Raw genomic sequence first — 14,843 nt, 5'->3', positions numbered from 1 at the left:
AGAGAGAGAGAGAGAGAGAGAGAGAGAGAGAGAGAGAGAGAGAGAATAATTTCTCTAAAACTAACAAAAGTAATAAAAATGCTTTTTCGGGTTTAAAACAGAATGGTCTAAATCAAAGCAACAGAGGTGTCGAGTTTTCCAAATTTTTGGTTCTCTGTTTGGGTCAAGTTCCAGAAACACCGGTTTCTACATTTCCCGTAATGCAACCAATCTATTAGTTTGACCCTCCCTGCCTCTGGTCTTTGAAACTCAAAAGTCCCCGGTTTTCAACGCTGGACTATAGTTTCCTGTGGAATGCTTCTTTAAAAGACGTTCTTTATCCACAACTCAGGGGCGGTGTTATAGCTTATGGACCTTATCCACTGTTTATTAATAATCAAAGTGGATCATCACTATATATGTGGTAATAAATGTATAATAATAAATATATGTAATGTGGGTATATTTGAATATAACTACAGAAAACCAAAACCTTTTTTATTGAAAACATTTTTGAAGATTGACTCCTCCTGAATCTAAAATGTCAACAGCCTCAACAGAAGATAAGCATGCAAATTTCCAAGCTTGGGTGTACGATAAGTAGCTTAATAATATTTGGCTTAAAGCCAGTTTTTAGTAGAGAATTAAACTGACAGGTTTGCATCATGGGTCCTGTTCTAATTCAAGCATTTTTCCTCCGAGCACCACAAAGAACAATTTGCCTTCGAGCACAACAGTGCGTGTGTAGCCAACTGCCGATCAAAGCTCATTTTAACCTACAAAATAATGAACAAACATATCGAGCTGCCATGTGGTGAGGTTGATTAAAGCTGTCATTTGTGTTCAGGGATGCAGGTTTGATCCATTCAGTCGACACACGCTAACCATCTGCCGCTGACAGTGTTACGGTGAAAACATAATGATCCCTGAGGAAGGAAATAGATTGTTGTAGCAGCAAATGTAAGATTCAGCAAGAGGTGAAAAAAAACTGAATGCAGCCACACAAACAGCATTAAAGATGAGAAATACCTCCAACAAAAAAAACAAAGTCAAGTCATCTAAAAAACACTGAAGTTATGTAAACATGCAGCAGAATCTTCTTCCCTTCAATTATTGATATTCTAACAGAGACAACAACAGTATTATTTACATTTGAAATAGTTTATTAAATGACTAAAACGTCTCCACAGTGTTACACGCTAGTGGGGAATATAGTTGTAACAATTTTCTCCCAAATAACCTTCGATTTTGAATTTGTTTAATGAATGTTTTGTTTTTGAAAGAATAATAAGTTACCCGAGACCATTTTTGAACTACAATACTGCATTATATTAATAATATAATAATAATTAATAATAAATGATATACTAATATATCAACTGGCAAATTACAGTTTCAACATCTTCAATCTAACCACAGAGAAAACTGCAGATTGTCCAAAGAAAGCTTCCCAGAATATTTAGTGGTGCTAACCCTACACTAACCTTCGATTTATCCTGTGATGTTTTAAGAATAGTTTTACTAAAGCAACACACCTGTCAATATTCCAGCTTTTTATAGGTTGCATTAATGTGCACTTCACACTTGGTTTCTTTTACCAAAGACTGGTGATTACTTTTATTCTCATTCAACTGTTGCTCAGATGGATCTGTGTCTCTTTTCTTGTCTGGTTGAACCATTTGTACAGCATTTTGTTCTCCATAAACAAAACATGATTTTTACAAACCCTTCAGACAAAATAACATTATTACTAAAGAGGACTTTCTACAACCTTAAAGCATGAAAAATATTTCAAAGAAATTGAGTATCATCTGTCTGTAACGAATCAAGCCTTTTTGGCAGGAGACCACAAACTTTTGAAAGGTAGTGTGTATGAAAGAGTATGGATTCATTGCTGTGCTTTGTTAACTCGTAAATGTTACTTATGACATCTGCATGATTAGCTACAGTAAATGTGGTGAATGTCAGTAATAAATCACACCCAACTACTGTTAGTGAAAACAGAGAGTGGAGATTTCTTGCTCAGTGCCCAAGCAAAATGAAACTTTGGGGAAATAAGCAAATAAACAATACCAATGTATTGGGGTCCTGGGGGTGGAAAGCACTCACACTGAACTTTCTTCCTTTTTGATCATCGTTAAAGGCCTTTTGGGGATTTTTTCCTTCAGATCCAGGAGTGCATCTGGATTTTAGGATATATCAAGAAAATTGCCCAATGAGATCAGATAGAGGAACAATATGGGACTGATACTTATTCCAAACACTTGGTGCTTGAGGGAAAACTCTGCATTTTGGACACTATGTGATCATGGATAGGCCACACAAAACAAAGAGGAGAAAATAATGACAGGGACAGATTTTAGTACACAAACCTGTCAGCAGACGCTGCATCTGCTGCCTGCAACCAGGAGACTCCCTCAGCTCCGGGCTCTCCAACATTGAGTTTACTCAATCACCTCAAGAGGACCTGCTCCGATGCCGAATCTGACCTCTCTGCAGCCACCATCAACCTCCCCCCTGGGCTCACCTGACACAGCCTTTGTCTTGGACTAGAGCTAGTGCTGCAAAAATAATGCAGGTGGTTGGAGCTGCAGTATTTTATTGTCTTATCTGAGTGCTTCTGCATAGTAGGTGTGCCTGTCTCCCACTTTATCTGTACACTGCTCAAATGTCAAACTCAACAAAGCACACATGACATTTCTTAAAAACAAGAGTTTTTTTTATTGTTGAAAGTCAAAGGAAAGACCTTTAGAAATGCAACTGTCCACGTGTGGCTGGTATTGTTTTTGTGAGTCTGTGTGTGTCTAGCTAGGTGTCTATAACTCTGTCTCTCTGTGGAAAGATTTTGTCACTGTGATAAATCTCAAAATGTAGTCACAAGTTCGAGTCGGAGAATTAAAGACGCTCAGTGAAGCCACTTCGAAAAATCGATTTATTTACAGACAGACTTTACATGGTAGTACACAATGCAAACTTGTGATTATCTCCAAATTCATTTTAGGTCCTTCTTCATTGAATAATCCCATGTTTTGCCGAGGGTCTCGTGTCTAAGAGTCCGCAAATCTCAAAAAAAAAAGTCTCCAGTGCGTTTCCAGCCCGGAGACGTTTGTCCCCCGTGTCCCCGTCTCTCTGTTGCCATGTTTTGTGTCGCTCTTCGCTGCCCAGAAAAGGCAAACATTTCATAAATATAATCTTACAAAGGACAGAAAGGAGAGAGGAATTTAGGCTTGTTCGTCACTCAACAAAATATTTTGTGACAGTTTTAGGAATTCAATAAAGTCCACATTACACTTGTCATACATTGTTCATGGCATTATGACAACCACTTGATAAAGTGCACGGTTAGTTGTAGCTAAACATCTTACATTTTGGAATACGAAAGCATTACGCACGAGTTATGACAGTTACAGGTGGACAACCAGAGACAAAAAACAGCTACACGAGGTCTATTTTTCACCAGGCTGAAGTTATCGGCTGGAGCTTGGTAAACCTTTACGGTCTATGATGGACAACGAGGACTGGCCATTGTCCAAAACCTGGAGAGGCAAGACTCCCTGCGTTTCTCCCTGCGTAAAATAGCGCGTCCCGTCGCCCTTATTGGATATGGATGAAGTGGGCACTCTCCAAAACAAACCGCTGAGCATCTTCCTGATCTCTGGCCTCATCAGACAGTAAAGCACCGGGTTCAAGCAGCTGTTTGCGTGCGCCAAGCACACAGTGACCGGGAACACATACGTGTGCATCATGTAATATGATTTATCCCACTCGACCACGTTAAATTTGACCAAGACACCCCAGAATGTGATGGCGTGGTTTGGCATCCAGCAAACGAAGAAGGACAAAACCACAATGGCGACAGACTTGGTGACTCTGGATCTCCGTTTCGGGTTGCTGGTGCTCATGCTCCTCCGCCTTACGAAGCGCAGGAGCATCAAATAGTTGACACAGACTATGAACATAGGGATGATGAAGGCTATCAATATTTTCTGGATGTGATAGAGGGCGAGCCAGTCATGTCCATCGGGGAACTTGAGGAGGCAGAGTTTTTCTCCGGCAACCACAGTCACGGTGGAGAAGATAGATGTCGGAGCCGTGGCCACCGTCGCCGCCACCCACAGCACCGCGCACAACCACTTGACGCGCCCTGACCTCCTGTACGCTTTTTTCCTCAGGGCCGAGGTGACTGACCAGTAGCGGGTCACACTCATGGCAGTGAGAAAAAAGACGCTGGCGTACATGTTCATCACGGTGACCGAGAGGATGATTTTGCACATGGCGTCTCCAAACGGCCAGCTGAAGTCCAGCACGGTGTCCACGGCCCAGAAGGGCAGAGTGAGCACGAACTGGAGGTCCGTCACCGCCAAGTTGATGATGAAAAAATTGATGGTGGACTTCTTCCGACCTTGTCGTAACCTCATGAGGAAAAACACAAGCAGATTCCCCACCAAACCTATTGCGCAAACTACAGAGTACACCACGGAGATGAGTATCCTCAGGATGGGAGTGCCGTCCGCGCTCACGTCGATGTCTTGGAAATTGAATTTCTCATCGCCAGGTGAACTCCGGTTAAGTCCTCCGCTGTGGTTAAATATGTCATCCATGTTTAAAGTAGGGACCCGGACTCGCAACTAGGCGTTCTGCTGCGCGCACAGGCTAGACGTAAACACAACACAGGTACACCATGCTCATGTGTCTGAGCTCTTCATCCCCATTCAATCAATCTGAGTCTGCTTTTATACAGGTGTGTCGCTCCGCTGCTGAGCCGCGATTGGTCGCACAAGACGTGACTGCAGCAGACAGCCAGAGTCCCAGAAATGAGCCAAAGCATCCCGAAAACAGCAGCAAACACAAGAGCACGACTTTGCTGATTGGTCTCCATGAATTTATTTTTCTAATTCACAGCATATGCGCTTAGTAGGCATGTGAAGGTATGCTGGATAAGTGACAACTTTTCATCAAGAAAGTAAAATACAGGAATTAAGAAACGAAGATAAAAGTGAAATCCTCCTCCACATTTGTGAGCATCATCTCCCAAATCAGTGTGCGTTAAAGCGCTTCATTATTAACATGCTTATTATAACCGAGGGGTGTGATAGGAATTGATGGACAAGCTTCTAAAACACATGTGCACAAGTATTCTCCCTGCATCAGTGGTCCACAGTGCCTCCATTCTTCCGCTGGAGGGGGCGCTAACTCAAACTGATGACAACAAAGTAATACAATGAAGTAGAGCGTGTTGTTGTTTTTCAAAGCAGACTTTATTCCAGTTTAAAACAAGTACATACATGACCGCAAAGTTGTTGTATTTTTCATATCAGAAACCTCACTGAAGTGCTTTCTTCCGAGAAGGTTTGTAACAATGCTCAGACCGAAGCCGCTGAGCTGTCATCATTTGTCTGACTTCAAGTGAACGCAACAATATCGGAACTGGTCCTCATGTGACCCGCTGAAAACCCAAAGGACCTCAGTTGTGGGATCTGCCAATTGGATTGAAGCGCTATATCCGATTTCTTGGAGTAGCATTCCCCTTTAAGCCCGCAGACCAGCTGAAAGATGGCCCATTGTCTTAAGTCCACCCATCTGTGGGGGTGGCTCTGCGAAAGTTTGCAGGGGGAAACATTTTTAAGCTGTCACTTGGCTGCTGGTAGGAGACTGATGGAGGACAGAAGGGGCAGCTACTCGCAAGCAAACATTAACACCGACGTCCAAACGAGTGTGAAAAGACCGAGGATGCAACAAAGACAGCGCATGGAGGCGGACAATGTCCGGGCCTGAATTGGAGAAGTTTGTTGACACTGTCACAGTTTCATTGCATGCTCCGCAACAAAGCGAAAACGCGCACCCAGCCCAGATGGAAGTGATTTGAATTGACAATCGACGCGCTGTTAGAAAGGCCTTAGTAAATGTTCCCAAAGTACAGTCTGCCTTCTTGACAAAATGACCCGTTTGGACTGCGGGTTTCACGCTTCTGGACAGGGAGTCTCTCCCATTCACCTCTTCATCGCACTTCTGACGGTCCTGGAGAACTGCAGAACATTGGGACTATCACATGGACCAGGTCAGTAAGCCTGAAACTAAACGTGTCAAGCTTTTTCAGGCTATTGCCACGTCCTCTTAATGTTTTGGCTGCTTTTTGTTGTGCACATTTGTTTCAGAGTGCATCTAATTAAGCTCAGAACCAGGCCAGCAGTCCTCACTGTGGAGGGGAGGCCAGCTGTGACTTGTGTTTACAAAGTTTTCTTCCGACCATAGTAATTAAAACCAAGGTTTTTGCAGCTCGGTCTGGGAGCTGGAGATACCTTCTTTCCGTTGAATCATCAGAGGTTTAGTCTCCGCGTAGGAAAGCATCTGCACTGCCCTTGAGCCAACGCACAGACTCCCAGTGCAGCTGACACTGACCTCTGACCTCACCGGTGAAGGTCAGGAAACAGAATTTGTCTTTGGGTATCTACAGGATGCATCATCATTCTCGTAATGGAGCCGGTTTCCATTCTGCTTTGCAAAGTGTATCACTTTTCAGGCCCAGTGGGTATCATCACATCAGAGAATCAACCCTCCATTGTCTTGTAGGAAACGCTCGCTGGCCTTCACTCCAAACATGTTCGACCTCCCAGTCTTCCCTCTAGTTCGTGGTTTGGATGTTAACAGTCACAGTTATCCTGAGATACCAGGTACAAGCAGAACAGAGTCTGGATGCACTCCGTCTAAACCTGTGTAAATCAAACAGAAATGATTTCAGGTGATAAATGTTGCCACAGGGAGCTTAAAGTTTATCTCTAAACTGCTGAAAAATCCAAATGAAGAAGCTCTGGGACACAGGCTTCCTTTTTAATACGTTTAAGGTAGTTCTTTATTCTTTCTTGCTGTACATAATTGTATTTATTATAGCAAAACACGTAAAAGTAGAGCGAGGAAACAGCCATCCGAATGCCAGTCATCATTTCTAGCCTTCTTTGTACCCAACTTGGTGAAATAAATGTTGTGTTTTCCCCCACATTGTTAACCACCTCCTCCAAGCTCAGCTGCTCGCAGTTATTGGCATTTTCTTCACAGCGTCTTATTTTTGAAACTGATGGTTTCTCTAAATTGAGTTTCACATCCCAGTCCTTTCCTCATGGCAAATAACTGCATTGCCAAACACATTTACCTCGCATGCACTGATGTATTCTTGAAAATATTTGTGCAGATAATCCCATGCAAGGAGTGAAACCATATCTGACCTCATCACAAATCTGTGTGCGAGATCTCTGTTTGCCTTCGGCTCATTGCCTTTGAGTGACAATATGCTAATGCTGGCATAATGTTTAAGGAGGTCCTTGTACGCTGACAGATTACCTTCGTACATGCGAAGGCAGTGTGTCTGGAAATGATGATGCTATGGTATGACAACCCCTTAGTGAAAATCATCTTAAGGAACGCATTGAAATTGAACGTTAAAATAAATGTAATTGTTCATATATCCAGTAAACAAACCTTGTATCAACAAAAGTGGTGCAGCTGCAGGATTTTAGTCCTTTGGCTTCCCCTATTTAAAAAAGACAACTGGTCCCAATCTCTTAAAAACATCTAAGATACTTTTAAATTATAGTTTCACAAGTTTTCAAGCCACACCTCACTTTTTTTTAGACATTGATTGTTTGATGTAATGAATTGAAGGAAAAAGATATGCGATGTTAAGTAAGACTTAATCTCTACAATAAACTGGAAACATTCAAATGCATTTCATGGGACAAATGTGTACTACAGTCATCAGCAGCCAGACTGTATAGAACTGAGAAGAGCAGACTGCTTGTAATCCCTCACATTTTCTTTGCCCATACAGGAATTTGGTAGTTCAGATACTTATAAGTACAGGAAATTAAGCAAACACATTTTTTTATGAGGGTAATGAATTTCCCCGACTTTATCAAACCGGTGGCATATGAGAGTAGAAATTCAGAGAAGGATAATGGACACGAATCCAGTGTTCCTCTAACAGGCTCGGCAAACATGAAACAATGACAGATGAGACACCCATATGGGTTTATTTAGAGCTTCCCCGCTTTTATTTACGGCTTTACAGCCACTTTAATTATTTAATTGCCCTCCTCTTTCCCATGATTTATTAACCCATCTTCTCTCACATCTTCTCTTCCCACCATGGTTTTCACAGGGAACTTTCAGCAGGATCTGCCTCAGTATGAAGTGGTTCACCCCACTAGAGTGGATGCCAGAGGTCACTTCCTGTCCAACTTCCTGTCTCACCATGCTCGCCGCGTACAGCGGCGGGAAGCGTCAGTTGGACCAGTGGCCGTAGATCGAGTCTTCTACCAGCTGTGGCACGGCGGCCACAGTTTGCACTTTAACCTCACCCTCAACCCACACCTGCTGGCTCCGGGCTTCCTGACGGAGAGGAGGTATGGCGGCCTGGATGGGGCCAAGATCCATCCCGCTGGAGCCTCCCAGTGCCATTTCTTAGGTGAGGTGTGGGACGAGGCCACCGGTAAAGGAAGCGCAGCCATAAGTACCTGTGATGGACTGGTGAGTAACTTTTAAAAGATTGAAGTCCAATTGGATGTTGTATCTAAATGCATTTCAAGTTTAACACGGAGGTGTCAGCCACAGCAGGGGGCTGTATTCAGAGCTGAGTTAAGTGATTGTTATGAGCAATTCACATCAAAACTGCAGATTGACCTGAGGGTCTTTTAGACAGCTACACACCCTGGATGTGTTTTCCACCAAACATAGGTGTCTGACGTCATCGGCTATCCAGACTTGGAGCTTAAGAGCATAACTCCAGCCTCAAGATGTACACAGTCTGACAGTTGAAACCACAAATTGTCCCAGTTAAACATGGTATTTGCGAGCAGTGGAGCATATACTGTACAAACGCTCGCATGCAGAACCACCTTCAGGCTTTGCTGTAAACCTTGACTGTATACTTCTACCGTGTAACTGTTGAGGCTGAAGAACAAAGTGACACTCCCTTCAGTGCATTGATTCTGTTCAAAGACTGTTCCTTCAAAATGCAGCGAGCCATTCATGTAGCGCTCTGCCTCTGTGATCGCAGGTGTGTGCTCATAAAGGAGCATGTTTTTTTTAGACTGCTAAGGGAGTGGTCTGCGATTGTACATCGACAACAGACTATTTTTAATCTTGTTTTGTTTTTTTATTCTCCAAATGCTGCAGTAAAACTGCTCCTCAGTAGGCTGGTCCGTGACTATCAAACATGCTGAATTTCCTTGTACCACACACACACAATCGCCATTTCTTCGTTTGAATAGCAAATTAATGTGATTATCACAGAGATTGAATAATTCATTTGTTATCTTGATGAATTATTAATCACAACCTCATTTAAAGGTTCTATATACAATATTCAGAGCATTAATATAGCAGCAAACAACTATGTAAAGATGTAGAGGAGCTTCTCTGTTCTTTGCTTCCGTAGCCATTACGGCCGTGCATGCATGTTGGTGCATGTGAGTCTCTTTGTTGTTCCCCACTGCTTGTTAATGTCCGCCGCTCTGTACTGCGCTGAGACCGCAGCTACCTCTGATATCGCCCCCCCCCCTTTGCCCCTCTCTGTCTGCTTGACCTTATTCAGCTGTAGAGGCAACCCCGGTGGGAAATGTATCGAACGCGAGACTCGCATCCTCCTCTTAAAGTAAACAAAGATTGCCTTCAGCGTGTAAGAAAGGAAAAGGCCGCTGTAGTCGGTAATAATTCCTTGAGGTTTTGCCTTTCATCAGCACCTTTCTCCAAGAAAACAGGATTCCGATTAACTCGGAGGCTGCTTTATAGTGCACCTGAGGAATTGAATTGTCGCGTGAATACAATCTGAATTGCTCGAGGTAAACGTTACTTTGAGATTCTGTCTCGAGAGCATCGTGAACTTCCTGCAGATTTTTATTAAATCCTCCTGCATCTGAACAAAGCTTTGTCGGGTTAAGATCTAAAGACCGTAGAGTCGCATTCATGTTAGTGTCACGCTCATTCTCCATTGGCTTGCTGGAAATGATCAACTTGAAACGGGTACAGGGGCGCAATCATTCAGCAGCAGCCATCTGCACCACCACCTTTGACACCATCCATGTATTCATGTTGTTCAAAGCTTTATCTGCCCTTAACCTGACCAAAGGCAAATATTTTCTTGTCTTTAATCCTTTCTTCTTCTTTTTTTGTGATCCGTCGCCCACTGTGCTGTTTTTCACCTTAGCTGTCAGAACTATGGACACGCCCTCCTGCCTCTATATTCCCTCTGCTACAAGGTTTTATGTGTACGGAGATTTTCTACAGCTCACCGCTGTTGAAACGCGTGTCTTAGCTTTGCTTTGTGAACTTCTACGAAACCATTTCCACCAAACGAAGGTATCGATGACCGCATGTTTTTGCTCACTGCACCCTTCTGTTACTTTAGATGCTTTCTACACACAAAAAAAATCTCAAAACAAAAGCTGCTCTTGAGAAGTTTGAATCACCTTGCATTAGTTCATACCCGGTTGATATGCAATTGGAGTTCTACAGATCACACGTCTTACCAACTCTAATGTTCAGCTGAATAGTAACCGAACATCTCGACCTTGTCTGCATTCTGTCAGCATATATAAAGCTGCAGGATTCACTGCAGAGGCTGGCTGTTGCAATGAGCAGGCGAAGGTGGAGGTTTCCTGTAAACAAAGAAAAGTTACCTTTTTTAGATTCAGTGTTTCTCACCAAAACTCATTTGTATCCTTTGGGTCTAACAAATGAAATTTCCTTCCTCTCACAACATATGTCATTTCCTTTTTAAAGGTATTTCAAACCCTGCATTGTTTATATCCATGTTCACTTTAATCAGTCGACTCTCCTGTCTTTGCTGGCACATCGCTGCACTTCATGGTACATTAAGGCCACCTGTGGATCAGAGGAATAGTGGGAAACCGTTGGCAGGACTGTGTACTAGGACGCATGTGCCAAAGAAAATGGGGACCCACTCGTAAGAAAATTGTCCACGGCGCTGCTAGATGTCAAAAACTCCAGAGTCCCGTACACACTTTAAAAAATAAGCCCTAATTCATGTTTTCAGAGGAGACCAAAAAGTAATCCGACACACAAAAATGAACTTCAAAGGCATTTCGATGGATAATTAATTGTTAATCCTTTGCAGACATTTACTTTCTGAAGCTTACAACCCATAAACATCAGCAGATGCATGGTTTCCACATTGGTGGCGCTCTGCCATCTCTGTGCAGCAGCCGGCTTTGCTGCTTGCTCGTTTTGGGGCTTTTTGGCTTCAGTGTGGTCTGCAGCAAGTGATCATCAGCTAGATTGAAGTCAGCTTGACTGCTGTGGCCAGTTATGACCATTCTTCTGTTTGGTCCAAAAAGACTCCTTGATTTCTTCTTCATGTGGGTTTATTTTAGTCCTAAAGATTATCCGAAGCCTTTGGCAAACCTGAGATGAGCATTAATGTTTGCCTGTGATTAATCAAGTATTACATGTGTGTCCTTGTGGTGGAGGAGTAATGTAAACTGCATCGTGACTGGTTGACATACAGCAGTTTTGTCCTGCTTTCTGTTTTCTCTCTGCACCTTTCTTGTGTGGAATTTTAAAAATGCAGTTTGTTAATTGGAGAAGCTGGCTGTTGTACGAGCAAGTGTTGTTGATGAAGTGGCGCGTGCGTGTGTGGGTGTTAATGTTCTAGTACTGGTCTCCATCTGCTTTATCTTTGAAGTCTTAATGAATTCATAAAAAATGTCACTTTTCATAAATTAATCGGTAAGTGGGGTCATTTCATTGTATCTGGACAAAAGGCACTTAAAGTACGAGTGTATGGGGCTTCAGACCTGCTTAGCTGAAGTATACAGATTATAATTATTCAAACTCAATGTTTTTCAAAAGATTATATAACATATAAGTCTATTATTGCTTCTGTTGTTGCACTGGGACATGATTGGCATCACACCAATCAAATAACTACTTTAGCAATTAATGGTCTAAAGAAATACTTATTTTCTTTAATAACTGATTGCTGACATATCTGTGTACAACTAAAGAAGCCTTGTAAGAGACAAAACACACCCTTGTTGATGTCGAGTATTTGGCAGCACCTCCCATCCCAACCCTCTGTGACTGATTACTGAGGAGGTTAGGAATCCATAGATCTAAACTGTTGCGACCTGACATGCTGTTGAGATGCACGTCGGCTCTTTTTGATCCGAACATGAGCATACGTATGTGATGGTGTACAAAGGCAGTTGTCCTCTGATTCTTTATAGTTTCAAAGCAAATATCAACATGTCAACCAAAGCCTGTGCAATTTTCTCTGTTGCTGAACTCAAAATGTCAAATGGATATCTTCTCTATTTCTTACTGGAAAGATTGTTGACCTAACCTTATCTTGGAAATATCAGGATTGTGTCATAGTAAAGGTTTTCTTAAAATACAATAATGTAAGAACTCAATGAGCTACTGGTGGAATACATGTTTTGGAGGTTTTGCTGGTGACAGTGGGGCGGAGACTACTTGGTATTTACAGAGATTCACAAACAAACAAACAGTGCAAGGATGAATGTTATTTACAGAGCAGAGGGCACATGATGGAAAGCAGTCTCAACCACTCAGTCTAAATATTGAATAGAACATTACAGCAATGTATAGTGCAGTGTGATTGTAACAATGGGGAATGTCTTGTTTGCATTTCTCCTGTGTATTTAAGCTAAAAGCATGAGTCAACTGGAGTAAATAATGAATACAAACATAATGCTGTTTTGCAGATATTGTGAAATCTTGCAAAATTACAATACAAAAAAAACCATGGGTACAAATGAATGTAATAAAAAAACTACTGGTTACTAAAGGTTTTTATGTGCACATGTTTTGAGACCGTTTAAAGTTATTTGTTATCACGTGCACAAAATTACAATGAAGCAGTCATTGAAGAACTTGAGAAACCTTGAATCTCAGGCTCCGTTCAACAATGCTCTATAAATATTAAGGCCTATGTATGAAACAAAACATTTAAAATCACACAAGTAAAATGAGAATGTAAGACATGAAATAGTGCTATTTCAAATATAGGGCTAAAATATAATCTGACCAGTTTAAAAGAAAACACTGAAGAAATGAACTTGAACTAGCTCATTTTTTTGTGAACTTAGCTCCAAATTTTAAATTGTGAACAATGTAGGTGAACTGTTTCATTTGAATCTGTGTGACCTGAACTTTGCTAGCTGTTTCTCAACACTGCTCCTAGTGCACTGCATTTTGCCATAGTTATGCACTCAAAATAGCAAGTGTAAGGACAGAAGAGCGCTCTCCTTACTCGACTTTCCCCATGTGTTACTGTACATGTATTCTAGCACCAGCCCTCCTGTCTGTCAGAGTCACAGAGTCCCAGTGAAGCTGATGGGACCAGAAGGTGGACAAGAACTATATATGGGGCAAGGATGGTCAACAGAAAAAAGAGTGGGGCTACTGTAATTTGGTTTTGGCACCGTGCCAGCGTGGTTTAGGGTGCGGTCATTTGTGTGACATCTGATCTTTCTCCTGTGTCGGTCACGCCCTGGATGTCTACAGCAAATTTAAGACATCAGGCTGTTTATACTGTTTCACTGGAAGCTTCCAAGTTTTGTTTTTGTGTCCTGGAGACGAATCAGTTTTGTGGGATCCTGGGCCATACTATTACTAACATAACATCAGAAAACTGTAAAATAAGCACAAGGTGGTTGCTTCAAATGTCTAGTTTAATCCAAACAACAGTCCAAACCCCCAAAATACTCAATGTGCTGCAATGTAAACGGCAAACTCTCACATTTAAGAATCTAGAACTACAAATGTTTTGTGAGTTTTGCTTTAAATAATGATATAGAACAATTTAATTGCTCATCATAATAGTTTGGTAGTTAAAGTCTATTGTTGCAGAAGATCAAATAAAATACACGAAGCACATTGTTTTGCTTGAAAGTGCTGTTGAAATATCAAGATATTATTGTAAATGGCTCCGTAAAAAGAGATGAGGAGACCTGACCTACAGCCCTTCTTTTACATCAGACAGGACTGTTCAAGTTGTCCGATGAAGAGTTCTTCATTCACCCTCTGGAGAAGTCGAGCGATGACTCCTCAGGCCCACAGTCCCACGCCATCTACAAACGCCAGGCGTCCCCTCCCTCCCGGAGTCCAGTCGTACAGCCCATCTCAGGGAGACAACCTCTCAACGGTACCTGTGGAATCACAAGTAAGTCACTTTTATTTTCACCACGCATGCACACAAACGTGTTTGCACCATTATTAACAAGTTTTTACAATACTCGTTCATTCCTTGAAATTAACTAATACAATCCAGTCACATGGCAAATGTGAGACTCAGAGCCCTGACTGAATGAAGAATGAAGCTGATGGTTGACAATATTTTGTTGTCCCTCTCTCTTTAGTCCGTCTCCAGCTGATAATCTGCAGAGCAGAGCTCATAATTCTGCTTCTTTAAATTCTGACCCTGAAAATAATTGGAGCATCCTGCAGAGAAAATGTGCTTTGACTTTGTGAATAATTAGGACTTTGCACAGCGTTTGCCACATGAATCAGTAAAAACAAAAGGAACGCCTTTCCTTTCTCTTCCAGACATCAATGCGGCAGTGTGTGTAATACTAAGTGGCAGTTTTAATACTTTTGAAAGAACAAATCATGCTCAGGTATCGGATTTATTATTTTTTCTATTCAGGCACCTGCTGATGTAAATGACACTGCTCACAGAAGGAAATAGAAGTACAAAGTATCAGCGTTATTACCGTACGTAGATCGATGGATGGATGCAATGTACTGTCACGATAAAAGAAAATCATTGTGTGTGTGTGTGTGTGTGTGTGTGTGTGTGTGTGTGTGTGTGTGTGTGTGTGTGTGTGTGT

The 14,843-nt window shown here is 42.0% G+C and overlaps 2 protein-coding genes across 3 annotated transcripts in view; one reads left to right on the top strand and one right to left on the bottom strand.

Moving 5' to 3' along the window:
• Positions 1–2,966: 2,966 nt before the first annotated feature.
• Positions 2,967–4,658, bottom strand: rxfp3.3a2 (relaxin family peptide receptor 3.3a2). Its single transcript, XM_031848717.1, has one exon. The coding sequence runs from the start codon at positions 4,578–4,580 to the stop codon at positions 3,447–3,449; it is 1,134 nt and encodes a 377-aa protein (XP_031704577.1). The 5' UTR covers positions 4,581–4,658; the 3' UTR covers positions 2,967–3,446.
• Positions 4,659–5,618: 960 nt separating this feature from the next.
• The window catches only part of adamts7 (a disintegrin-like and metallopeptidase (reprolysin type) with thrombospondin type 1 motif, 7), a 50,070-nt gene continuing 40,845 nt past the window's right edge, over positions 5,619–14,843 (top strand). For both annotated transcript variants that reach the window (XM_031848359.1, XM_031848361.1), the window contains exons 1-3: positions 5,619–6,037; positions 8,132–8,499; positions 13,993–14,176. In XM_031848359.1, coding sequence (XP_031704219.1) covers positions 5,917–6,037; positions 8,132–8,499; positions 13,993–14,176 — 673 coding nt within the window. In that variant the 5' untranslated portion in view covers positions 5,619–5,916. The remainder of the gene's footprint in view (positions 6,038–8,131; positions 8,500–13,992; positions 14,177–14,843) is intronic.

Source organism: Anarrhichthys ocellatus, unplaced genomic scaffold (assembly GCF_004355925.1).
Source record: "Anarrhichthys ocellatus isolate YVR2014 unplaced genomic scaffold, GSC_Weel_1.0 scaffold8, whole genome shotgun sequence".
In the NCBI taxonomy this organism is placed as follows: domain Eukaryota; kingdom Metazoa; phylum Chordata; class Actinopteri; order Perciformes; family Anarhichadidae; genus Anarrhichthys; species Anarrhichthys ocellatus.
This window is presented reverse-complemented; position numbering and strand designations above follow the sequence as displayed.